At 34.9% G+C, this 25,499-nt stretch overlaps 4 protein-coding genes across 4 annotated transcripts; all 4 read right to left on the bottom strand.

The window, feature by feature from the left end:
• Window positions 1–1,115: 1,115 nt before the first annotated feature.
• LOC133310768 (very-long-chain (3R)-3-hydroxyacyl-CoA dehydratase PASTICCINO 2A-like) lies at window positions 1,116–3,882 on the bottom strand. Its single transcript, XM_061511753.1, has 9 exons — window positions 3,666–3,882; window positions 3,463–3,574; window positions 3,269–3,287; window positions 3,051–3,139; window positions 2,884–2,937; window positions 2,116–2,186; window positions 1,934–2,015; window positions 1,412–1,508; window positions 1,116–1,310 (listed from the first exon to the last, which is right to left on the bottom strand). The coding sequence occupies exons 1-9, from the start codon at window positions 3,734–3,736 to the stop codon at window positions 1,240–1,242; spliced, it is 666 nt and encodes a 221-aa protein (XP_061367737.1). The 5' UTR covers window positions 3,737–3,882; the 3' UTR covers window positions 1,116–1,239.
• Window positions 3,883–3,931: 49 nt separating this feature from the next.
• LOC133310788 (uncharacterized) lies at window positions 3,932–12,525 on the bottom strand. The gene is made up of 4 exons (XM_061511777.1): window positions 12,175–12,525; window positions 11,862–12,054; window positions 10,843–11,606; window positions 3,932–3,997 (listed from the first exon to the last, which is right to left on the bottom strand). The coding sequence occupies exons 1-4, from the start codon at window positions 12,523–12,525 to the stop codon at window positions 3,932–3,934; spliced, it is 1,374 nt and encodes a 457-aa protein (XP_061367761.1).
• Window positions 12,526–12,723: 198 nt separating this feature from the next.
• On the bottom strand, window positions 12,724–13,776 carry LOC133310787 (uncharacterized). Its single transcript, XM_061511776.1, has one exon. It carries the CDS (start codon window positions 13,774–13,776, stop codon window positions 12,724–12,726), a length of 1,053 nt encoding a protein of 350 aa, XP_061367760.1.
• A 65-nt stretch (window positions 13,777–13,841) lies between these two features.
• On the bottom strand, window positions 13,842–15,386 carry LOC133310786 (uncharacterized). Its single transcript, XM_061511774.1, has 2 exons — window positions 14,690–15,386; window positions 13,842–14,236 (listed from the first exon to the last, which is right to left on the bottom strand). Exons 1-2 carry the CDS (start codon window positions 15,384–15,386, stop codon window positions 13,842–13,844), a joined length of 1,092 nt encoding a protein of 363 aa, XP_061367758.1.
• Window positions 15,387–25,499: the final 10,113 nt, after the last annotated feature.

Below are 25,499 nucleotides of genomic sequence, written 5' to 3'. Positions count from 1 at the left end.
TCTGACTTCTCAAAATGCTAATACCTTCAAACCAAATTTATGATCGCTACGTGAGAACGGGATATCTTCCAATAATATAAACCATTAAAAAAGCTTTCACCCAACATCTTAGGGTTTTGAGTTAAAATGATTCTTTACATAGTTCCAAGTGACCATAGGATCACAAGTTCAATCTTTACTTGTCCCTCTTTTCTAGTGAAATTAAAATAAACACAAGATAAACCAAAAATTAGAGCAGTGTAATATCCACCCTTCAAGCTTAAAGGACTTTTGAAGGAGAGGATGTGTTAGAAAATAATATAAATCAATAAAAAAATTCTCATCCAACACGTGGTAGATCATTGCTTCACAAGATCAATGGATTCTCGAAATATTGCCATACAACCTCCAAACGATATTAACCATTCAACCTCCTTACTAGATAATATTATATGCCTTTTTCTACATACTAATATTTATATACCTGGCTTGAGCATTTACAATGTCCGTATTTAAGCCAGCCTAGACCTTGTCTACGTTATCAGCTCCTCTACCTGGTGATGAGGATTAAGGACTGATAACCCAACCGAATTAAACTCTTGGACCAAATCATCATTTTTGGTTCATCAAGAGTTAGAACCTACGTATTATAGTTATGTGGCATTGGCTTGTTGCTTCGTGTGTTAATTAATAATTAGTACCCAGTAAATAGTATCTTCCTCTGAGAAGAAAAAAAAAACAGTAATACTATAATGACTTTAATAATTATTTTAAAAAAAGGATTAATTTTTTACAATAATCATTCACCAAAGACGGCTTGCAGAAGTTCGTTTCATGGGCATGAGTTGTGCAATTTCTCTGCCAAAACCTACATACAGGTGTTTCATTTTGAAGGCCTCCATACAGGTTTTTCAATGCAACTGACGCATGTAAGTCTTTCATTCAGTTTTTGACATTTGGATTATTTAATTTTTTTAACTTCTCGTCCGTACGATTTACATCCCCTCTCTCTTTTATTTTAATTGGTTGGTCGCACCCAATGAATGGTGCGACCGTAGCACAATAAAAATTTAGCTGTAGAAGGCTGGTTTAGAGACAACAGTCTCAGCAGATGAATTTGCACCAAACGACCAAAGAATAAAATGATTTAATTTCTTTTTCTCCGGTGTTTTGACTTAAGGATACATAAGCAAGAAAAGCAAGAATTTCTCGAATACACGTGAATCTAAACCATATATCCTGAAAACTACAAATGCTACTTTACTCCCTTTTTGATTTCGAGAGAGCTTTCTTCCTCTGTGCAAGCATGTATCTATACATGTGAGGGCTACCTACATAGAATTATGCAATCCAAACAGTAACAAGGTCAACAAAAGGAAGATTAACCAAAGGACATTGGTGTCAACTGTCAAGAAAGATATTGAGTTCATGCCTGGAACGTAGATTCCCAAAGCAACAATAGCAGCATAGAAGTAATCGAATGAGTAGTTCCATTTGTTTGGCATCCTTATGCAATACTTCTCAGATGCCTGAAAAATATTCTACGTCAACTTGAGTCATCAAAAACCAACATATCAAATAGTTCCAGAGTCAACCAAACTTGACAGACAATCAAGTCTCTCCCCATTTCTCGTTTAAGGAATACCAAGAAAATGCAGGTGTTCAAGGTTTTGAAATATCAACTAACAATAAACTCAAGGGCAATGCAGAATGCAAAGTTTCACAAAAGAGAAGACTGCTATTTCCTTCTTGACTATAGATCAAACTCTATAAGTCCCTCCTTGTATTGTGGAAGCACCCTTACAGGACTTGCCCTCTGTTTGATGATTAGTAAATATAAGGGCAAAAGAGCAAACTATATATTCGTGATGATCAAACAGAACAAAACCAGTGGGTCTAGATCTCCTACAGGATTATAAAAGCATTGTGGACATTTGCTGCTCTGATTCTTTACCTTAATGAATGGCAAGGCAATGTATATTAGACCAACTTCGCTGCTGATGCCTGTTGGATATAGCACTAAGAAGGTGCTATATCTGCAAGCAAAAAGTTGTAGTGAATATAACAACAATACAAGAATTACCCAATACCCACTACTATACTCCACACAGCAGGCTTAACATTCAAACTTCATACCTGAGCCACAAAAGCCATGAAGGGGAAAATCCAAAAGCCTCTTTCAAGCCAAAGAAAGAATACCGAATGATCTACAATTGAAACAGCAAAGATTATCAATATTAACCTTTGTTAATTGTTCTCGGACCTTTTCGATGAATCGCTTTTCCATGGAACATAAGCAAAAGAAGAATTGCAGAGGAATTCACCCCACTCACTGCTTTAAATTGCAAACTGAATGTTCTTATAACCATTAAATCTATGAATTTAACATTTTATGTAAAACAGACCTACTCGAGTATGTTTCTAATTAATGTCATCTTGAATCTCTACTTTCACCATTTTAATTGTTCCACATCAATGACATCAGGACTGCCTAGATATGCCTGGCACAAGAAGCAGACATTTGGAAATTATATTATTTGAATACCCCAAATCATTATAGATAATCAGTTGAAAATCCATCCACTTACAGGAAGTTTATCTTTAGCATTGTTAAATATAGCATATAGACTTGTCAAAATTTACTGGGAGATATTTCCAAAAATTGATTGGACTCGTAGCTATAATTTGAGGCTATTTTGAAGGTGGAAGTGGGATCCCGCAACCATACTACATTCATCATTAACGCCAAGTAATAGTTTTACTGTAGTTTTTGCACTCTCGTTTTCCATCAAGTATGATAGTAGAATTTACAAAAAACTGCCAGACAGGAAGCGGAAGAAAACGTAAATATGTACCAATACAACAACAAAAAAGCAGGAAATCATGAAATCATGAAATACTTGCCTCGGTGATAGACCAGCTGATTAATAGGGAGCTTACGAGCACATGATTCCGAGTCTGTGATTCAAAGATATAGGTAACTTTTTCCAATAAAAGATTATGGTTGGAAGTTAAATTAATTTATTAAATGAAAGCAAAAGAAAATAAAAAAAGTTCAAATTTGTCTTAACCTCAGGGAAACTCCATAAGATGCCCCAAGCCAGGTACAACCTTGAACCTATCTGTGGCAAGGTTGCTGTTACTGGAGACCGCACCAGCCCTTCATCATTGAAAAAAAAAAACAAAAAGAGAGAATATCCATAACCAAACAGACACTTAACATTAATTGATTTAATTCCCATTTTTTTCATTAGCCCATAGTAATGACAACGAGCAACGGATTACTCACCTACCAAACCATGTAGAATCTAGCACACCATGCAATCCAACGCCACACCAAAAACCCCAGAACACAAAAAAAAAAAAAAAAGAGAGTAGAAACATAAGTTAATTCACACGAGAAACTTGGAACATTTTCCGATAAAACAAACAAAAGGGTGTCTCAACATTTAATAAAAATCAGTTCTTTTGGGGGGGAAACACCTCCAGCACAGCAGCGGTTTGAGCAAAAAGCAAAGGCTTTTCGGCTGCATTGTATACATTTTCATGGCCCGATTCCTTCAACGTCTTCAAAACAATATACAGAACCCGAGACCTGCGCAAATTTAGAAACTTAAGAGGTTACATTAAGAAACGAGGGGGCTAATGGTTAAGGAGAGTTGGTAAGAGAAATTGAGTGTGAGTACCATCCAAAGAAAACGGTCCAGTTGTAGGCAGTGAGGTAGAGGCGCCTGAGAAGGGAGAAGAAACCCGCCATGGAGGTGAAAGTGATGAGCTGAACAGAGTCAGAGAGATCTGGATGAAGGTGGAGAAAGAGAGGAATGGAATTCAAATGAATGTTGAATAAAAAAAGGGGGTATTGATAATTAAGGAGACAAAGAAAGATGGTGTTTGTGACTTTGTGTGTCTGGTCTTGTTATTACTCAATTAAAAATGGCATTGGTTACAGTTATTAGGGTAGTTCAACTCCCCAACCATATTCAAAGTAAAATTGAAGTTGTTGTTTCTCGTTGGGCAGCTTGAAAACACAATAAGAAAATTGATGATTTTTAACAGGAGTATAAGTCCAAAACTACGGGGGACTGAAATTTCTAAAACTATGATTTGTTACTGAAATTTTTGTCTCTATTTCTTTTTTCACGTGCATTAAATAAATGAGAGTCCAATATTACATAATTAAATTATATGAAATTTTATCATGAGATAATCCATTTCTCAAAATTACAGTTACATCATCTTTAATCTTCTATTCTGATTTTTAAAACGTGATTGTGGTAAAAAAAAAAAAGTTCAAAATTAATTTGCCTTTAAAATGAATAACTATGAATAAATCTACTTTTAAATTTTAGTAATGAAATGTGCAAGAACAAATTGTGAGTCTTCTTTTAATTTTACATATGATTGTTAATGAAATTGATTCTAACTGTTTTTTTAGTTTTATTTTATTTTATGTCACATACGCATTTAACTATTTTTAACTACATGTATTGATTATTTAAGTTATTATGAACAAAACCCATCATCTAATCAAATGTGTCTTCAACTACGTACTATAAATGAACCACATTAAGTGTTTTTACCACTTTAACAAGCATCCATATTTTATCACGTGTCACGAATTACGAATTTTTTTTCATAATAACTACCAAACCAATAATAGTAAAGAGTCTTAAAGAATAATATAAATCATTAAAAGGCTCTCATCTAATATCTTAAGATTTTGGGTTGAAATAATTTTTTTGCATAGTATTAGAGCTTCTGTGACCATAAGGTAAGGTAAAAAAAAAATTTAGATCCGTGCAATATCCACATTTAACTCATAGAACTCTCGTGTGAAATGGTGTGTTAGAAAATAATATAAATTATTAAAAAAATTCTCATCTGATATTTTAAAATTTTGAATTGAAATGATTCTTTAAAAATAATAGCATGGATTAACAACAATTTGAATCTCCTTATATATTATTTAGTTATCCTTCATCACAATAAAATGGTGTTCATCCGCATTTTCAAAATTGATCGACATTATTTCACTACAGCAGGATGTACTTATTAATAATATATTTGATATATGAACCCAGGGATCCAAAATCGGCTAGTTCAAATATATACATATTTTGGCCCTTCATCATTTCTTTTCAATGCATCTAGTGCTAGTCCTTCCACACCAGACGTGTCTCCATCTAGTAATGTTCAGCCATATCAACTCATCAAATTTAATTTAGAGCCCATTTGTTTGAGTTTTTCAAAAAAATAACTTTTATCTCTTCTTTATTTTAGAAGTATTTTTCATAAAAGTTAAAACTATTTATATTTTTATAAAAAATATTTAATTTTTTAAAAAAAAATATTTGACTTTTGACTTTTGCTTTTCTTAGAAGTTAAAATTTTTAGCTTCTGGAAAAAGTAGATTTTTGATTTTTTTTTGTGACTTTTGCTTTTTTTAAAAGCAGACATCCAAACGAACTAAAAATGAGAAGTGCTTTTTTTTTCTTAAAAAAAGCCGCTTTTGAAGAAAAAAAAACTCATCCAAACGGGCCCTTAGAGGAATATATTGAGTGAGATTTCATCTTTATTCCACTTTTATCTTTTTGAGTTAGTTCTTTATGTAGGAGCAATTAGTTATGCAGAAACGCGTTTTAGACCATTGTGGTTTGGGATGCAAACGGATTATCATCGTTGTACTGATTTATCTCTTGGTGCACATATCTCGTGCAAAATCTTTCCATGTATGATTCCTCTTCACAAACTGTTCACCTCAGCGCCGTAGCACGAACAACCTCCTTGAAGCTAGACAGTGACAGGTCTTTCAAACTATGTCTCAAGGGGAAATAGGAAGTGTGTGGGCATTCTCTCACTTTCAGATAGATGACATTACCTCAGCCTCTGCAACTACTAAGTTAATACTTGAGAGGCTGATGACTATAAATGTAGAATATATATGGGTTCTAAGAAATCATAGTCCTAAGCTGAACGAGCTCTATGTTTCTTGGGCTCTTCTTACACATTAAATCCAATTGGGCCTTAGTGAAAGAACAAAACCCAACACTTTATATTCTGAAAAATAATATCATAGTGTATAAGTGTTTTCAAGTTCAATCTATCCCTCAATTAATTTATAAAGAAGTAAATATTTTGGAATTTTTTTAACACAAACTGGTAGACTTGTGTATTTTTCATCTTTCAAGGCCAATGGATATTTATGTGGAAGAGCATATTAGATAAATATAATATAAAATTATTAATGTGATGTTTATTGAATAACTTAATCTTTTGACCTGGAATAATTCTTGAAAATTTTAAATGTTATGAACAAAAAGAGTTATATAAGAGGTATTGTTAAAACTTTTGACTTGAAATAGTTCTTGAGAGTTTTAAATATTATGAACAAATAGAGGTATAGGACCTCAGTTCATGGGTGGGCACAATTGGTTAAGGATTAGGCTCATACTTCACATAGGCATGAGTTCAAATACCGCTGATCAATATGAGAATTTTATTAGTGGGTGATCTGTAGTCCTTCTCATAAATCCTCAAAGAGGTTGGGGGTTTGTCTTGATACTGGTGGGATATTGATGTCTAACTCACCTAAATTTCTCATTAAAAAATAAAACATAAAAAATAGAGGTATAGGACATGGACAACAACATATATATATATATATATATATATATATATATGTGTGTGTGTGTGTGTGTGAAAAGAGATATTTTGGCTTTAGAGTGAGATTTGCAAGTCTTAATTTATATTTTAACCGATGATTTTCGTCCATCTAATGGTTGTAGTTTAAGAAGTCATACTAATTAACTAATTATTAATTACACTACAAGTCTACAAATAACAACAATTGATTTTCGTCCATCAACGGCTATATATATACATATGGAGAGATATTTTGAATTTAGAGTGAGACTTAAAAGTCTTACTTTGTATTTTAACCGTTGATTTCCATCCATGTAATGGTTATAGTTTAAGAAGTCATACTAATTAACTAATTATTAATTACACTACAAATAACAACAATTGATTTCCGTCCATCAACGGCTAAGAAAGGGAGTAAGACTTCTAAGTCTTACTCTGGAGTCAAAAGACCCTCCCCTATATATATAGGGATTATTGTTTGTTATGTCATTGGATGGTCAAGTCATGATTAAACTACGTCATTTTGTTTATTCATTTTCTTATATTAATTGATTCACCTTTGTATGGTTATGATTCTTTTTTTCTCTTTCTTCATTTATTACCATTGAACCATCTATATACGGTTATGATATATTGAATTAGATCATTTTACACCGGTGTAAGACATCTCAACCATTGATTTCAGTACATCCAACGGTTATAATTTAGGAACTCATACGAATTAATTAATCATTAATTATACTACAAATATCAACCGATGATTTCTGTCCATCAACGGTTGAGATGTGGTGTAACACTTGTTAGTCTTACACTAGTGTAAAAAGAACCTCCCCTTGTATATATATATGAGAGAGGTATACTTACAACCTAAAAGTTTTACAACCTTCTACCATCAAATCTTAATCGTTGATTTTCGTCAATATAACGACTATAATTTATTGGGAATTAATAATTACTTAATTAGGGTGTGCATGACAACCATTCTAATCCGTAGCACTGTTTCTGAAAAGAAATAATTCTTTTCTATTTATGTTCCTTGGAACAGTTTCTGAGAAAAAAAATGTGTTTGATAACATGTTCTATTTTTATTCCGAGAATGAGAATTGTGTTTGATAACATGATAAATAATATAATAAAAAATAATTCCTATTAAATATAAAAAAATTCAGATCATCACTTTCCTTTCCATATGGTGTGGTTGTGGTGGTGGCGGTGGCGGGGGGTGGCATGGTGGTGGCGGCAGTGACGTGGTGATGATAGTGGTGGTGGTTGTGACGGCAGTGGCTGCGGCGATGGCGGTGGTGATAGTGGTGGGGATGGTGGTTATGGAGGTGACGGCAGTGACTGCGACAATGGTGATGGGGATGGTGGTTGGTGGCGTTGCTGGTGGCGACAATGGTAGCGGTGGCTTGGTGGTGGTGGTTGTGATGGCATTATAGAGGTGGTGGTGGTGGTGGCAATGGCTGTAGCGGTGGCGGTGGCGGTAGGTGACAATGGTGGTGGTGGTGGTGGTGTAATGATGGCGATGATGGTGGTGGTGACGGTGCCGGTAGTGGCTGTGACGATGGTGGTGGTCGTGGTTGGTAGCGGCGGCAATGTCGGTGGTGGCTGCAACTATGATAGTGGTGGTTGGTGACAGTTCTGGTGATGGTAGCGGTGCCGTTGTGGTGGTGGTAGTGATGGTGATGGCGATGGCGGCAGTGATTGCGATGGTGGTGGTGACGGTGATAGTGGCGGTGGTTGCAGCGGTGGTAGTTGTGGTAGTGGTGATGGTAGCAGTGCCGTTGTGGTGGTGGTAATGGTGGCAATGGCAATGGCAGCAGCGGTTGCGATGATGGTGGTGGTGGTGGTGGTGGTGACGGTGATGGTGATAGTGGTGGTGGTGGTGGTTGCAACGACGGTAGTTGTGGTGGTGGTGATGGTGGCATGATGGTAGTGATGGGTGGAGGTGGTGGTGATGGTGGCGATGACATCGTGGTGGTGAGGGGTGGTCACGACAACACTAGTGGTACGACGGCGGCGGCGACGATGGTGGCGGTGGTCGTGTTGGGATGATAGTGGTGATGGTGATGATGGTAGAGATGGTGAGTGATTAAGAGAGATAACTGTTTCTCATTTTGTGCCCGGGAATAAAAAAGCAGAAATTTTCTGATTCTTTTTTCTGTTCCTCAGCACAAAAATTAATCTGGTTCATCCCGGGAACAAAAAAATAAACCGATTTTACCAAACGAGTTTTCTATCCATTTCTGTTCCCGGGAACAGAAATTAAAAAAAAAAATTGATTTCAGGAATGTTGTCATGCACACCCTTAGTGTGACCTAATAAAATTATAACCGTTAGATTAACAGAAATCAACGATTAAGACTTGGTGTAAGAGGTTGTAAAACTTTTAGGTTGTAAGTATATCCCTCATACATATATATATATATATATATATATATATATATATATATATATGGGAAGGATCCGTTTCCAAATTTGTTTTACACATTTTTGTAAATTACATTATGTATTTCAGGAAGTACATAGTGTAACCTAGTGTACTTCTGGGAGTACATAGTGTAGTTTGTAAATAAAAAATTTATAAATATAATCCTCCCATATTTATATATATATATATATATATATATATATATATATATATATATATACATAGGGTTAGGATCATTTTACACCAGTGTAAGTTACACTCTTAATCTTGTCCGTTAATCTCACTTATATTTAAGGGCTCTAATTTTTTAGTAATGTGAGCCATTATATACAAGTGGATCAGTGGTCAAGATTGAGTGTAAGACTTCTAACTCTTACACCGGTGTAAGAATATCCTGCCCCATATATATATATATATATATATATATATATATAAGTTAGGATCATTTTACACTAATGTAAACCTACACTTTTAATCTTGTTTGTTGATCCTATTTATATCTAAGGGCTCAAATTTTTTAGTAATGTGAGCCATTAGATACAAGTGGATCAATGGTTAAGATTGAGTGTAAAACTTCTAACTCTTACACCGGTGTAAGAATATCCTGTCCTTATATATATATATATAGGGTCAGGATCATTTTACATCAGTGTAAGTTACACTCTTAATCTTGTCCTTTGATCTCATTTATATATATATATATATATATTTTTTTTGTAAATAAAGAGGGGCTAAGCCCCAGAAACAGAAAGAAATTACAAATCAGAAACTAACAAGCTAGACATATTTCTAGCATCAGCAACTATAAGTTCCATCAACTGAGGAGGAGGATCTTTAAAAATCTTGAAATGGAGATTATTAGTCTGCCTAGCTTTAGCTAACCAATGAGCACATTTGTTGTTTTCTCTCTTGGTATGAACAAGATGAATAGTCCAATCTGCTTTTAACCATAATCTCAATCTGCTAGTGACTTGAGAGTCCCTAGGATCTTCATGCTGCTCCTTTAACATCTGGATGGCTTGGCTAGAATCACATTCTAGCTCTATTCTTTTTAATCATGTTCCCCAAAGCAGTTCCAAACCTTTCAGTAATCCCCATAATTCTGCATCAAGAGGATTGCAGGAACCTAAATTACAATAGAAGCTTCCCAAAAAGGATCCATTGTGATCTCTTAATATACCACCACAACTAGTTTTTTTCATGCCACTAGAAGAAGCTCCATCACAATTCAACTTAACCCACCCTTGCTTGGGTGCTGTCCAAACGCTATCGTTGGAATCACCACGACGCTGATAAATTCGGGCTTGCAGAATCTGTTGGACAAACATCCAAATTGAAGCCTGTGATTGCTCATCATGACAGAAATGATCTTCATGGATCTCCAAATTTCTCCACTTCCACAAAAACCAACAAGTAGTAAAGAAAATATCCCTCCAGTCCTTCACTTTATTGGAGGACCACATGTTATCGATATTTAAAGTCAACCAATCCTGCAAATTCGAATTCATAAAGGAATTGGGTATCGAACCTGTAAACCAAGATTGCCAAATCTTCCTAGCATGTCTACAATCACGAAGAACATGAATAATAGTTTCCTCATGATTTGGACAACTGGGACAGACATTTGAACCTCCGCTCCACTTACTGGTTCTGCTGCGCACTGAAAGTTTAGCAAGCAAAGTCATCCACATAAACACTTTCACTCGTTCTGGTCCATTCCACGACCAAACTTTTTTCCATAAGCTAGTGTGAACATCTGCTGGGAGGTTCATAAGATTACAGTAAGCGACCTTAACCAAAGAAGTCGAGTGATGATTATTGATCCAAACTAATCTATCCTCCCCATTCCTTGGAATAAGCCTGAGATGATTTGTTACTGCATCAGCCAAATCTGACTCCAGAAAATGATGAACAACTTCAAGACGGAAACCATCATCCACCATATAATCTGCAATTGATTTCTGACTCTCCTCCCACGGCACCTGATTGCTCGACAACTGCTGCAAATTTTCCTCCCATCCTAACCAGTTATAAGTCCAAAGCTTTACTTCAGAACCATCTGCTATTTCCCATCTAAGACCAGCAAGGAAATTACTCCAACATTTAGCAAGATCACGCCAAAGTTTAGAGTCATATGATTTTGCCTTTATACCTCTCCTTAAGTCTTGACCTCTACCATACTTGGCTACTAAAATCTTAACCCATAAATCATCTTTCTTAGTTAACACCTTCCACGCCAGTTTATGAATATAAGCTTCATTTTGGAGTCGAAGGTTAATTATTCCCAAACCACCTCTATCTTTGGGTTTATACATTTGATCCCAAGCTACTAAATGAGCCCGCCTTCTGCTATCCTGATCTCCCCAAATGAAAGCCCTTTGTATCTGCTCAATTTCATCACAAAACGTTACTGGTAAAGGACCATTCTGCATATGGAAAGAAGGGATTGCAGCAATGACCGATTTCACCAAAGTAACTCGACCAGCAAAAGAAAGGCAATGGCTTTTCCAACCATCCAGTTTTGAACGTATCCTATCCTTGATAACTCCATAGTCTGCTTTAATATATCTCCCTTGTTTAACAATAGAGCCTAAATATCTGCCAATACTAGAAGTGCGCTTAAAGCCCATTCTGTTGACAATCCTTGTAGCAACTTGAGTATCAGTATTCGGGGAAAAATAAATCAAAGATTTATTTGCACTAACACTTTGCCCCGTATCTGCTTCCGCAAAGAGAATGATATCATCTGCAAATAAAAGGTGGGATACACTCGGCCCTCTTCTGCAGACTGTAATAGGCTTCCACGAACCCATAGTCACTTTTTCAGCGATCAAGTGGGAAAGCTTATCAACACACAACACAAAAATATAAGGAGATATTGGATCCCCTTGACAAATTCCTCTCTGAGGAACTATGCAATCCGAAGCCACACCATTTATCAAGACCCTCGAACGATTAGAAGTTATAGAAGCCATTATAACACCAATCATCCAATCAGGAAACTGAACTTCAATAAGCACTTTATAGATAAAACTCCAACTGAGTTTATCATAAGCTTTTTAAAGGTCCAGTTTGATTGCCATTGTACCTTTCTTTCCTTTTACTCTCCCCATAGAATGAACCAGCTCCTTTGCTACTATAATATTATCCTGAAGCTGACGATTTGGCACGAAGCTAGCTTGGTAAGGAGAAACTAAATTCTCCATTGTAAGCTTAAGCCTATCCACAATGATCTTGCTCATACCCTTATAAATGACATTACACAAAGAAATAGGCCTGAATTGAGAAACATACATTGGCTTAGGAACTTTGGGGATCAAAGTGATCAGAGTACCGTTGACTTCCTCAATGCTGGAAGGGTTTTCTGCATAATACTTGATATCTCTCCAAATCTGTTCACCAATAAATTCCCAGTTCTTTTTGTAGAATGCCGCGGTATAGCCATCCTCCCCTGGAGCTTTCGAATCTTTCATAGAAAAGAAAGCTCATCTGACTTCATCTTTTGAAATTGGAGCACCTAAGTTAACAGCAGTTTCATCGTCCACCTTTGGCCAAAGAGTCTGGACCCAAGGACGATCATGGTTTTCTTCAGAAAATAGTTTAGAGAAGTAAGCATTTATTACCCGTGCAATGTTGTTATCTTCTCTAATCAAGTTTCCAGCATCATCTTTCTACTCCAAGATCATGCTCCTTCTACGTCTAACAATTGTTTTCGTATGATAGTACTTTGTATTCCTATCTCCTTGAGCTATCCAAGTAGCACGAGACTTTTCAAACCACAAAAGTTCCTCCTGTTCTAAAACTTGTTCAAGTTCACCCCTTATCTTGCCTTCAATCTTTTCCAAATGGCTTTTATTCTGCTCAGAAATTGCCCTCTGGATACCTTCAAGCCTACCAATCAACCTGTTCTTCTTATGATGGATATTACCAAACACATCTTTATTCCACTGCTTAATAAGAGGAGTGAAATCACGAAGACTATCAACTGTTCTTTGATCCTGACGCCAGTTTTCCTTGATGAAATTGTTAAAAAATTGATGATCCAACCAAAAACGGAAAGGGCGTTCCACCCCATCAACTTTGCTTGGCTCTAAGGTAATAAGGATAGGATTATGGTCACTGTTAATACGAGGAAGCACTCGAACCTGGCCTTCATGAAACATCAACCTCCATTCAGCATTGCTACAAGCTCGATCTAAACGTTTAAAAACTCTATCTAAATGAAGAAATCTTGGTCCTCGCCATGTAAATTTAGAACCTATTCCTTCAAGATCAATCATCTTTATATCAGTTAGAAGAGAAGCAAATTTATTACATCTGCTAGTATCAACTGGAGCACCACCACGTTTCTCACTTGGAAAGGCAATTTCATTAAAATCACCTGCAATTAACCAAGCAACCGAGATATCTTCTGATAACTGAAGTAAATCATCCCAAAGTCTCTTCTGAATTTCTTCTCTAGGACTTGCATAGATAACAGTATAAAGAAAAGCTTGATGATCTGCCAATGTAACACGAACATGAATAAATTGATGGGTCTGTTTTAATGCTTGAACCTGACACCTATCATTATTCCATAGTAACCAAAGACCTCCCGTAAATCCATGAGCATCCTCCACTATTGAATTATTAAAACCCAGCTTTTTTATTATCTGTTTTGCTTTTGAACCACTTACTCGAGGTTCAAGAATAGCTGCCACCTCAATCTTATGCCTTCGAACCATCATTTGAAACGTTGATTTGAAGCACTTTTTAGCCGCCCCGCGGTAATTCCATGTAACTAAAGACATTAATCAATGGTAATTTGGCAGGATTGTGGGTCCATTGCCATCCCATTGTCATTGCACTGAGTTTCAGATTCTGAAATCATCTCCACCTCAATATTGAGCTTATGGTTTATTGGGATATGCTTTCCTTTATCTCTACTTGGATCAGGCGCTTTTGGTTGGGACAAGCCATGATCTAAGCCGTTGATATTTTGACCATCCTTATCCACCTCCATTTGATAACAATCTTTGTTATAATCAGCAACAGTACTCCTAGCCACCATGGAATCTCCACCGCTTTTACCTCCAATGTCCTTACTACTATGAATCGCAACTTGCCTCCTCAAGTTCGTTGTATTATTGTTTGAGGTACCTCTGTCAACTATCTTCCCATTTATTTGATTTTCTTTTTCATGACCTGTCGTAATCCCACTTAACGTAAATCAGTTGGGGTGTTCCTGTAATTCAACATTAGGGCGGCTTCTAGGGTTTCTGTGTTTGGACCGTTGAGATGTACTAATATCAATATTAACAGGAGAGCCCACCATATTGACGTCATTTATAACAGCATCCGGATTAGTCGCTGGGATATCATGAGTAATATCATCTTCATTAGAGCCCATTAAAGCAGCGTAACGGGAATTTGATTGATTATCAATCATAACCGGCTGATTTGATTGCGGTTGATTACTCCCTTGATTACTCCATTGATTATTCCCTTGATTACTCCCTTGATTATTCCCTTGATTACTCCCTTGATTACTCCCTTGATTACGCCTTGATTCCCTTCGAACCGGTTCCTGCTTCCTGTTGTCCGCCATTGGAGTTTGAATTTTTTATCGACGTTGACGTTGCACCACCATCCAAGGACCTAATCCATTTTTCTGAAACTCAGCCTCATCTTTTTTCCCGTCTTGATTTTGCTGATTATCCTTTCCTTCAACTGGTATCTCAGGACAACAATCTTTACTATGTCCATAGCGCCCACAATGGAAACAAATAAGGCCTAAACCTTCATATTCTATCTGTTTAGTTGCTCCGTCCAACACATATTCACCCTTCAAAGGCTGAGCAAGATCCAGTTCCACGCAAATTCGAGCAAACTGTCCTCTTACATGCTCATTAGTTGTCTTATCGATCTTCAACATTTTACCTAGCCAGTTACCAATACGGCGGAAAAAGGCTTCATCATAATACTCCAGTGGGATACCCGGTAATCGCACCCAAGCTGCAATCTTCATCACACTTTCAGCATTTGGTCTAAAAGCTGGCTCCCAACGTCGGAGTGATAAATAATGGCCTAAAATAATCCAAGGACCACCATTTAGAGCAAAAAGAAGATCATCTTTGTTGCTAAATTGCACCACATAGAATCCATTACCTACATCTGTAACGTTAGTCTTTCCAGCTCTAGCCCATAGTATTTCAATCTTCTTTTTCATGAAAGCCACTCCTGTATTCCTTCCAAGTAGTTTTACAATGAGAGCTTTTTCCCAAACCTTCAGCATTCTTGTTCTTGCTTTTCTAGTACAACCAAAATGAGTTCTACCATCTTCCTCTGTCCACATTTTAATCCCACCATAATTCACATCCTCTTCCTCCACAGGTGCACTTTGATCAACATTTTCTTCCAAATTTCAATCCATTCCTTCCCAGTCATCTGTTTCACCATTGTGTTGCATGAGCATCTCTCGCCAAGTCATCTTTTTATTACCGTCGTCAACATCCAAGATTCATGTCTAGGAACCCTAGACTGTGATTCAGTAAACACCATATCTCCATCTTTATTTCTCTTATTTATCCTACGTAGTAGATCTTCTTCTTCTTTTGAAGTTTGGCCTTCAGTAGCTATATTTTCCTCCATGAAAAGGAAAACCCTAGCAGAGCATTTTTTGAAAAGGAAAACGCTATCAGAAATTTTTTTAAAAGAACAAACTTTTTACCGTTAGAAAAAACATTAACACTACGTATTCTAATTTAAAAAGTTTATCTTTAAATTAAAAATATCACTGTATAAATCTCACGCCAGGGCCCGTTGGGCTTACGTAAATCAGTTTTATAAGTGGCACTGTTACAAATTCAGAGCATCGTGTCACGACATTACATTTATGAAAAATATGTTTTTATCTTTATTTTAATAAATATTAAATAAGTGAGTTTTATTTTAATGGCTTGTACATAATGACAAATTTGCAACCTGCTTTTGCTTATATAGCCTTGGATTTAGTATACGACATGTACTTGGGACATGTCGAACATATTTTTGGTGTTGTAGGAGTATGTATATTTTTCCTAAAAATAGAAAAGAGTGGGAATTCAGGAAAAAATAATCATATAAGGGTAGGTAAAATAAGAAAGATAAATATATTATTATTTTTATATTTAATAAAGGATGCATTTCGGGACATGTCCCATGAACCTTGCCTTGCAGTTGGGGCACAGTTGCAACAGATAATGCTGCCACATCATTTGAATTTTGATCTTCTTTTTTTTATCTCGCAGAAATCCAAGAATTATCAAATGGGTTCACCAAATAAGACAAGCTGTGACTTCACAATTACATGATTTGACTCATAAAGTGTGAATGTATCTGCATATGCAAAGAACATCAGACTAGATACATGCGTGCCATGATATTCTATTGCCGTAAGAAAAAATTACCTGGGTTCTAGAATCACACTGTGCAATGTCATTCATACAGTGGAGCCAGCAGTAAAGTTTTTTCGATACTTTCAGTAGTAATAAGGAGTTGGAAGCGAAGATAAAATTTCTTCAGTTTAATTATATATATATAGCTAATTAATGGAAAGCGATCTACAACTGCTTCAAAGGAGATATCCAGTCCACGGTTCAAGTGGTGATAGATCCAACAGTTCAAATTGCAATCGGATTGATGTCAGTCTCATGTCCATAATAATGGAGTGTGTTCTTTTCTTAATGTTTGGTGGTTAAGTATGTATAATATATTTAGTGGTACATGATTTAATGCCTAAATAATCTCTCCAATAAAGAAATTATAAAAGTATAGAAGGAGGCGAAGAGTCACCTCATCTTTATATAAAGAAATGGAAATTGTTTCTAAAAGGTTAAAACTGTTGTTAGACATTGTAAAAATATTCCTCACATACTATTGTTGGTAAAATTTGAGAATGTATCTCTAGTTTTAACGAGGAAGTTTGAATTGTTGTAATTTTACTATTCACAAAGTGGGAGATTTGTTAGACTAAGTATGGTGATTTTTACTCCCGGAGATTTTTTGTTTGTTTGTTTGGAGGTAAGAACTAAGAAGTTTGACAGAGAAGGGTTTAGGTATTCTTGAAATATTAAACCAAAAGACATCAAGTCTTGAAATGTTTAATAATGTTATCTTCAACTTAAGAAATCCTAAAGATAATGTAAGGTGTTTTTTTTTTTTTTTGTAAGTTACAAGGAATAGAAGACACAACCACAGACTCACACACACCCTATTACACACACCCACACCACTAGGCTAGCCCTAGTGGTTAATAATGTAAGGTATTGAGCTTGTATGTTAACCTACTTGGACTATATTATTTATGGAAAAAGTGTTTGTTATTTTTTATTTTTTTTGGATAAATGGAATTAAAGACAACTACAACTTAGTACACAATCTTGGGCTAGCAATGCCCCTCAAGTCCCTATTAACTAAATCAATACAAACATGTGGTACTTCATGCCAAATATGGTCCTGTAAAGAACCTTAGGATACATCATCCCAAAAGCTAGCTCAAAGGGTGAGAATGTCCAAGGCCTTATAAAGGCCACATTAGTTACCCACACAATCAATGTGGGACTATATAATCTCAACACGCTCCCTCACACGAGAGCCCATTGGGCTTGAAGAGTGTACAATGCAACAGGCCCAGTCTACCTGTGCTAAGAAACGCCACAAGAGAAAATGGGGGGCGGCGATGTTTTGATACCATGTAAAGAACCTTGGGAAGTTAAGAACCTTGAGGTCACCACCCCAAAAGCTAGCTCAAGAGGTGGGAGTGCCCAAGGCTTTATAAACTCCACATTAGTTGCTCTTCAACCAATGTGGGACTATATATCTCAACACGCTCCCTCACGCAAGAGCCCTCTTGACTTGAAGCGTGGATTATGCAACAGGCCCAATCTTTGGTTTACCTTTTTGTGCTTCCACTTTAAAGTGGGGGGCGGTGAGGATCGAACCTCAAGCTCTGATACCAAGTTAAGAACCAATTCAACCCAAAAGCTTAAGCTTCACATGCCAAATATGGTCCTCTCTATAAGTGTGGCTTAGCTTCACATGCCATTGCCTCCTCCTCATCCCACCAATTCTCTTAACCAAAGAGGCTAAAGGGTGATGTCTGTCAGATTGTCACAACCCTTACTGATCAAGATAATAGCAGTTTGAAAATATCCTTCCACCCAAATCTTTCTAAGGCCAAGATTCCACGTGAGGGCTATCCCGTTAAAAAAACCCCATAGCTCAGGTCTAGTGTAGGAACCCGACCCCAAGTTCTTGCAGAACCCAAGCTACCCACTTGCCCGCAGCGTCTATGATCACACCCCCACAACTAGACCTCCTTCCTTCCCTGCAACAGGAGCCATCAACATTGAGTTTATACCAATCATCAGTAGGAAAACTCCAGCTAATGAATCTTTCCACCTTGTCATGATGTTGTAAGCCATGACTACTGAGAATTCTACGAGCCTCGTCTGATTGAGAAACAAAGGCTTTAAATGTTTGTCATTTTAAATAACACAATTTTGTGTCATTTTTAATGAAACTACATTGTTTTGGTGTATTTTTACATTCTTTTCTTTTCACAAAATTAGGAAGAAAAAGAAAATGGAGGAGAAAGAATATAAAAACACAACAAAATGACGTAGTTTCATTAAAAATGACATAATTTTGTGTCATTAAAATAACAAATATTTTTCCCAATGTTAATATATCCAACATTTTTCACGTTAATATTGGTCTCTACTTTTCTCTCTCTTTCCCTTTCTCTATTTTCTATGAGACATACTGACAAGAGATCCACTTCCAAGTTCTGTGATTGCTTCCGCGCGCTGATGGTGGACGGTGTCCCAACCCATAATGCATCCACACGGCACACCACAAAGTCAATGGACCATTGGCGCACCTGAGAATTCTTATTTTGTGTGCCAATGATAGAGAGGCAAAAAGATTGCAGGGGATAAAATAGCAGAAGCTGCTGTTTTTAGCGAGAGTGCTTAAGTAGGGATTGGTGGGGAAGACATAAGAGATGGGAAGAAAAGTGAGGTGGAAGAAAAATATAAAGATTGCGATGAGAAAATTCAAAATTGAGACTATATAAACAATTGAGAACATAGATGTATAAGTGATCATGATGGATTTAAGTGATGAAGGGTATGTGTTGTCCATTGTGATTTTATCAGGGGTAAAATTAAAAGACACATTACACTTTGCTTCGAAGCTGAAACAAACTAATAAACACGAATAAAGCTGTTACTAATAGGTGGAAGGAAATTTAATTCGATTGCTTAATGCTCCTGCAGAGTACATGAATAATAGCTACGGATCAGAGCACAAAATAGGCCTTCTTAAATGATTCGCATTTACGAAACTTAGCATACAATGGTTCCTTGTTAACTTCAACATTAAGGGACACATCACCAACGGATCTAGAAACTAGTAACATCAAAAACTTCATAAATGAGAGTGTTTTTACGCGAATTTAAGCCAGCCTATATTTATACGGTACTTTAATTGATATGGCAAAATAAAAAGATATGTGGAAAATATTGGTCCTCTTATTTTAAGTAACAGCTATTCATTTGTCATAACCAGCTTTAAATTATAATTATAATCAAATATTAATCTTCAATCATTTTATTATATTACTTTGTATTTCGTAGTGTTTTAATTCAGATAGGTATTGTATAGATCATCATCAATTAATAATTATTTTGTTATGACAAATTTAGTACGATAAATTTCAATTCATTATGTAGTTTTAAAGGAGAAATTTATGGTAAGTCCCTTTACCTTCGATATCAGCTGCAAATTTTTAGTTGGTATAAGTAACTGTTGTATTGCTAATTGATTATGATAATTTTTTTAAATTACACTTTTCTTCATTGAAAAATATTTACATTACACTGTTTTTTCCCCCTTTATTTTCAGAAATTACACTCTCCTAAAGAGAGATCAGATACCTCATTTCTCACCCCAAAAGACTCTCAAGACTAGCCCGTGAAAAAGAGAATATTTCGTCTCACGAGAAAACAGAACAACGGAACAAAAGTCACTCTGCCTATGCTCCTCCGATACTTTATTTTAAAGCTTTTGAACTTGATTTCAGTTTTGCAATTGTAGATAGTAGACACCAAAGAGATATGCACTAATCGCAAAGCGTTGTCGTCTAATAAAATTCACAGCAAATTGAGATGTTTAGTGCCAGCAACCAGATTCCACCTGAAAAATAAAAAGGTTGTAGATATTATGGGTATTAATTGTGCCCATAAATACTATATGAACCTAACCACAAACACTATTGAAGCATGGCATATGAAAAACAAGATTCCCAATTGTGGCAGAGATACTGCTTTGCCACATTGAGCAAACATCTCAAAAGGATTGTAAGCCGCAAAATTGATTTTCTATCACTCCAAGTCCACACCCCATCCCTATGTATATCTTCTACGGTTTTAATTTAAAAGGACTTCATAATTTGCAGTTTTTACATCCAATTGCTCAGATTTCTATAATTATGTTCAACATTAATTTTTTCTCATAATAACCTTAAAAGTTTTGTAAGTACCGTAAAAAATTCTTATTCAAAATTTTGACATAATTTGTCAAGTAAGTTAACTTCTTATTTTTTAAATGTTTAAAATTAACAAATAAAATAATGCAAATGATATACCCAAAAAAATTAGGGATTGATATTTCTCATGTTGTAAGGAATAATTTTATCTCCTACATACATAAAAGTGTGTGAGACTTATGTAGGACCATGTAAGAATAAAAGAGAAAAAAATAAAATATGAGTCATACACATTTTTATATGTATATAGGATATAAAATTATCTCCTGTAATATAAAAAACATTAATTTCAAAAAATTATTAGTAAAACTACATTTATATTGCCAAATATTATCCCTGGCTTGAGTGATACCATTTCATCAAAAGTGTACATGTAGTAGTCTCGGCACAGCTATTTCTTTCATCGAGGAGATGCCATTTTGAGAAAAAATAAAAATTCCCATTTCTCCGTACAAACAAATCAAAATATTTGATTTTTATTAATGTAAACCATTAAATCATAAATGAATCAGGAGAATATTAAATATTTCCCATCCCATCATAGGACAAGTACATTTCCATGCATGTATGGAACAGTGCAAATGATTCCACAATCATCGTCAAACAAACAGTATTACACGTTCATTTGTCACGTACTACATGATATCAGCGAATATTTTTCTTGGGATAAATATCAACGAATATTAGGTGACCTTGAGGCAGTCCAATCGGAACCGGTGATAAATCTATCTTATCATAAGCACGGTGACATTGAAAAAAAATATATAACAATGAACGTAGAATTTGTTATGGATGTCATATCTTAAGGAAGGATATTATTAATTTTTTATCTATCTAATTATCTATTGAATTAGAGAGAAAAATGTTGAAAAATAGAGAGAGAAAAAATACTAATCCAATAATAATTAAATAAGTAATAAATTGATAGTGAATTTTTTTTTTGTAATAAAAATATTCATTTCTACCTTAATAGGGTTTACTTTTTTTATTCTCGGGGAGACAAATTTGCTTTCCCGCAAAATATTCAAGGAAAAAATTTATTATTTTATTTTATTTTAAAAAAGATTGCACATTTATCAATCATGTATGGCAGAACATTGTTATATATGCTAACAAGATTATTTTGATGTGTTCCAGGAGCACAACACTATTCGATGGTCCTTTACTAAAAAAAGAAAATTTTCTTTAATTTATACCCTTTTCTTTTTTTTTAAATTTCATCTCAATCCATTTTTTTTTCTATTTTTAGAATGAGAGTTGAAGCTCCCGAGCATGTTAAACTAGCTCGTGCTAACATAAGACTTGTATTATCCAACTTAATAACCCAGAACAAGCAACCACCTAATAGAGATAAAAAAATAATCCTACCTACACATACTATGTTTTATTTTCTCTTAGTTATCACTGTACACTTTTACTACGCCATTCATCTTTATACACAACGATTTGTGACCCTTGGTGATATCTCTGTGGTAGATATATGCAAATCTCGTACAAATCTATCAATCTCTAATTAGACATATACACTCGACCCCACTGTATCGAAGAGAATTGTGTTGTACCAATTTTTGGGGATATTGATCAGTCTTATCGCCTGATAGTTATGTATCAAGTTTTTAAGGTGCTAATGAACAAAATGTATCCTCCGCTAACCAAATTATAAAAAAAGAAAGAATGAAAAGAAAAAAAAAAGTTTCATCGGATCTGGTCAAAGAAAATCACCCCTAATGGCGGTCAATTTGTTTCTTTGAATTTTTGACTTGAGAAACCAATGGCCGAGAGTGCTTAGCTTGCTTTATCTCTTTCCTCGTGTTTCACCATTTTGTGTTTGGAATTGTAGTTGGAAGGTCTCTGCAACTAGCAACGCAATCTCACCTTTTTCTTCACGGTTCATTCATGCTTCACAAAGAAAGAGGTGGAACAAGTTCACCAATCACTATCTCCTGTTACTTTAACTTAAGCTGCCACGTCGCCGAACTGAGGCCATATAAGCAGATGGACTAATCAGCTTAAATTTATTTGTTTTAAAATAATCTACTCAACAAGAAAAAATCACCACATGGACAATGACCAATCTGCCGAAAATTTTTAAAATTAATTACTCCGCTTTAAAAAATGACAGGTCCTTGATCGTCACTGCTCGCAACGAGTCCTAAACACATAATATGTGATGATCAAGCGGGTCCTAAAATACGACATTTTAATATTCTATTTTCAAAGCGTAATATTTGAGTAATTAAAATGACAAAATGTGTCATTTTAGTTGTTGTCGCATTCAGCACAGCTGCATAAGTGTATATTTTGAGGAAACTCAATATCAAAATGTGTGTTTCTTAGGAAAAATACACCTTAGCAAACCTAAAACGCCATTAAAATACAAGGACTTGTATTTGTCATTTAATATCACACAATAAATTTTTCTACACATAATATTTTGTGTGGCCCATACTTTTTGAAGAAAAAAAACAACTACGGCACGTAAAACGAATCTCTATAACATTACACAATCACTTTTTCTACCACATAACTCTTATAAAACACTAATATATAATGAAGTGAGAATGACATGGAATTCTTTTTTGTTTTAAGCACAGAACGAGTGGCTCATCTTATTCTTGCTTCAAACGCAAAACCCAATTGTGGAAATTGACGTCAAACTTCTTCTTTACCTAACCACCTTTATCGCTTTCTCTCTCTTATTGCCTCACTTTTTAACTTTTCCCCGCCTCTCTCCTCTAACCATTAATAGAGCTTTCTTGTCTGTTTATTTGGATTGAAGTCTCATTACCTTACGGTGTTTGTACGATACTAGGATACATGTTTTAATGAATAATATTCCTTTAAAAAATTTTAAAATAAATAAATATGAATGCATTCGTCAATAATTTAATTAAATTATATTATAATTTCAATCTATAGCTTTAAGGGTATATCAAAAACATTTCTTAAAATAAAATACAATATGATTGTTAACGAATACCCACTAAATTAAATATCAACGGGATAGTTTTATTTGTTAGGAATACGGTATTGACATGCACTCATGGAAAATTTCTTGAATACATTGCATGCATTATTTGGGTATATTTTTTGGATTCTATTTTCTCATGTTATTGAAGATAGTTATCTTCTACTATAGACATATGAAGTGGTGGGCCTATCACTTATTAAAAAAAGATGATGGCACAATTTTTGATGTGAAAACAACATGAGATAATTATTTCATGTAAAATGAGATAATGATTTCTCTTCTTTTTTTTTTCAAATGGAAAATTATTTTTCCATTTAAACTCTTGCTTGTTTTATTTTTTCCAGAAAAGATTATTTGTTAATTTTACCAGGAGCTACCTTCAATTATTTACATTGATTCGCACTAACTCATTTGTTTAATTATCCAAAGAGTTATTTTAAAAAACATTATTATTCATTTCCCGTTTTATCATTTTTATTTATTTAAAAAAAATTATATTAACATTTTAAAAATTACTCACGTGTGACCAAAAATTGCTGTATCGATAAAAGATAATGTAAGCGATAATTATTCACGTATGTGTAAATCTTGACCATTATCCCTTTTCGTTTTGTCATTTAAAAGTATTTCAATGAAATGATGATTTTTTTTAAAAAAAAGTTTAATGTTTCTCATATAATTTTTATCTCTTACGCATATATAAAAATAGGTGATATTCATATTTTTTTCTCTTTTCTTCTTATACGAGCTCACACGGACCCGTTATGTTTTTATATATGTAAAAGATAATTATTAAACCTACTTTGAATACAAATGTAGCAACAAAACTTAAAAAATATTATATAACAACATCTCTTACCAATCATGAATGCCAATGGTGAAGACAGAAATATAAAAGAGAGTATAAGTTTCTTTCATGGTATAGGAAAAACTTATTTACATGCAGTGACGGATCCAGAAAAATTTCTTTATGTCCGCATATTTAGTGGCGGGGTTCGAGGGCAGCGACCGCGAAATATTTTTTTGTAAAGAAAATTTAAATTAACGTTGAACCGCTCATAATCTAGTTACTTCCATAACAAAGGATGAAGAAATCATGAGAATGGGTACGTGACATGGGTGGAAAAATAAGTTTTCTCTCTACTCAATTTGCCTTGCTACGTTGTTTTAATCATCTCTGTACGTTGCTACGTTGCTAACTAATATAAGAATAAATATCTTTTTTGGTCCCTTTAACAAAAAAATCCGGTCCCCACTTTAGTCCATTATAAAAAAAATAGTCACTTGGTCCCTATGAAATTTAAAGTGGACTCATTTTGGTCTTTTTGAGCGACTAATGCAGGTCTTTTTTGAATTTGTGAAGGATTACCTACGATTTTAACTAAATTGATCCAATTTGAATTTCTTAAGGACCTACTCGAGACTAATTTTTTATAAGAGACTAAAGTGAGAACTATATTTTTTTGTTAAGAACTTAAAATGATATTACTCTTAATATAAATATTAAACAAGAGACAAAAAAGGATCTACATAGCTACAACAACAAAAAAACTAAAATCCAAAATCTTATGTCCGCACTTGCAGACATAAGTGCCCACCTAAGTCCGCCAGTGCTTATGTGATCTCTATGTTTTAAAAGGATTAGTCTTCGAATATCAGCAAAGGGAGTATCTCGACAAAACTCAAAGAAAGTATAAGTTGGGGAAAAATTCAAGTGGGTGCTGTTGGTTCTTAATTGCTAAGATACTCGTTTCCCCCCAGCAAAATGCTATTTGTTGAACTAACTTTATTGAATATAAACAAGAAGAAACAGAAAGTCTCAAAGTAACACTCATGTACAAATTGAATACTCAACTCGGGACCCACATTTTGCCAATCTGATGAGTGATTATCGTAAGAGAGGAAGA

Source organism: Gastrolobium bilobum, unplaced genomic scaffold, assembly GCF_033153095.1.
Source record: "Gastrolobium bilobum isolate Gb01-03AN ecotype WA unplaced genomic scaffold, APGP_CSIRO_Gbil_v1 utg10606, whole genome shotgun sequence".
Lineage (NCBI taxonomy): Eukaryota > Viridiplantae > Streptophyta > Magnoliopsida > Fabales > Fabaceae > Gastrolobium > Gastrolobium bilobum.
The sequence above is the reverse complement of the archived record's forward strand: the minus strand, read 5'-3'. Positions and strand labels throughout refer to the sequence as shown.